General features: G+C 38.7%; 1 protein-coding gene across 1 annotated transcript; it reads right to left on the minus strand.

Annotated features, from left to right (window-relative positions):
* Positions 1-1,333: 1,333 nt before the first annotated feature.
* On the minus strand, positions 1,334-2,023 carry LOC4335464 (pollen allergen Phl p 2). Its single transcript, XM_015779810.3, has one exon. The coding sequence runs from the start codon at positions 1,927-1,929 to the stop codon at positions 1,576-1,578; it is 354 nt and encodes a 117-aa protein (XP_015635296.1). The 5' UTR covers positions 1,930-2,023; the 3' UTR covers positions 1,334-1,575.
* Positions 2,024-2,333: the final 310 nt, after the last annotated feature.

Below are 2,333 nucleotides of genomic sequence, written 5' to 3' on the forward strand. Positions count from 1 at the left end.
TTGGTACTGTATAGTTAAATTGTCAGTTTGTATACCTCAGCTAATTCCTACTTTCCTAGATGACGATTTAATGCACAAAGTTAGTTCGGGATGCACATGCTGTTACATCCATGCAGCATGAGAGCTACAGCCTACAGGTGAGTGGAGGTCCATGGTCAAGCACGTAGGAAGTATAATTTGATCTGGTGGTGGGGGTTGGGGGTCTGTTTCCATTGGCATAGGGTAAAGGGACATCATGCGTGCGGGAGTTGCTCGAGAGGGCATGGGTGTGAGGTTAGGCATACATGATGGAGGACAGATCATAAACCACCACTACATTTTTTAGGAGTGAAAGATTTATTTGTTCTTTATGTTGAATGTTTGGAATTAAACGGTATGTTTTTTAGATCCTTTGTAACACACTGGTAATGTAAAAAAAAATGATTTAAAGTTTGGAACTAATGGCATATTTATTTTAGATTCTTTCCAATAGATTGGTATTCTCATAGTAGTATATAAACTTTGTTGTTGAGTATAGCTCTGGGCCTGGCCCAACTATATGATATGAAGCTTAATTTTGCTCCTCTCAAAGCTGACCTCATTTCCATTCTACTCCGATTATCACTCATTCGTGTTGGATATGTGAGATTAATGTGACTTGCAGTTTGTTCTGATATCTGAATATACTAAACGATGTACCGATGCTTTATGCTTATAGTTTCAGGTCATAGTATGGTTGATACAACAATCTGTTTTCAGAAAAGAAAAAAAAATACACGTGTAGGTGTGACTTTACAATATTTTTTACATGCTAAAAAGGTGAAATGAGCTACATTGGTTAGGACATACGTATATACTAAAACTTTGGAAAATCAAATGCACCCAATCATCTTGATGAAAGTTGATGAAATATACTTTTTCCCATATCCTATCTTACTATAAAGTTATGACCCACTAACCATAAAGCTCAACATGTAAACATGCCACCTCATCATCCACTAGCAATAAATACATGCAAAACTTATGCAAGCATGCAACATCATCTATAATTTATTGAATTATACAAATCAACATCCAATCATCTTCCTTCACATTATTTTTCACAATATTTTTAACATGTATATATCCATCATTTTTATAATCCTTAACATATATTCATCCATATAATTAAAGTGTGGGATATCATATTTCATCTACAATCTCATACATACATAGTATACTAAATGTATTTCTCTCTGAACATAGTTTGACAAACCATTTTTATTTGTTGCTAATAACTAATATAAATTTTACTTTTAGATCGATTATTAAAAAAATATTAAAAGTTACTTAGGAATTTTGGCAGCAAAGCGCGGGGAATCACCTAGTATCTTATATAAATAACATATATTCAAAACCATGCTCGCATATAGCTCCACAACAATATTTTGGAGTACACATGTATGCCTTATTTTAACACCAGCCTATTACAAAAAAGTAGCCACAGAAAATTAATTATTCGCTCGCTCAAACATGGCGTGATCTCTTTTAAGAGATAATTATTTAGAGGTTCATAATTCTCATGTGACCCAACACAAGAGTATGCATGCCTCTTACTTAGAGTTGGATGCCACTCTTATATTCAGAGCCAGCAGTGAAGCTTTCGGGGATGACATCATCGACGACGCGGTAGCCGCCATTCTTGACAAGGAAGCGGACAGAGAAGGGGCCCTTGAGCGGCGCCTCACTTTTGATCGTCCAGGTGTTAGATGATGACTCCTTGAGCGCCACCCAGTCCTTGCCACCCTTCTCCTTGATCTCCACCTCAGAGATGGCGATGTTGGTGACAAGCTCTAGACTACTGGCGCTAGAGCCCTCAGCGACCTTGAAGGTGAGCTCAGTGGCACATGAGCCAACAACCAACAGTGCTGCCACCGCCACGGCAAGCCGGAAAGAGGACAACGAGGCCATTGGCTAGCTAGTTTGTTTGTTGGTGTAATCTTCCTTGTTTCTTGACTGGTACAGGGATGGATCGATATGTTTGGTGATACATGTTACAGTTGGGTGCGTATTTATGGTGGAGGGAGGGTAAGCAAACTAGGCATAGATGCGTGGAGATCGTTGGTAGACTTTTTCATTGAGGGGTTCTTATACAATTGCTATAAACAGATGCTAGTTGGGTGGTCCCGGTTGTTTCGCTAGCCTAGGGCATGCAGGCCTCCCAAAAATCAGCTATGTGGTCCCATTTCTTCTCTACTTATGTTTTTTAAACTTAGAATAATGATAATTAATCACCTCCTCATGATCTGTTCATGGAGCATGTGAACCGACACATGCGGTTGATGGATCTATTGACCGCATACTTGTATGGGGCA

This window comes from Oryza sativa, chromosome 4 (genome assembly GCF_034140825.1).
Source record: "Oryza sativa Japonica Group chromosome 4, ASM3414082v1".
Lineage (NCBI taxonomy): Eukaryota > Viridiplantae > Streptophyta > Magnoliopsida > Poales > Poaceae > Oryza > Oryza sativa.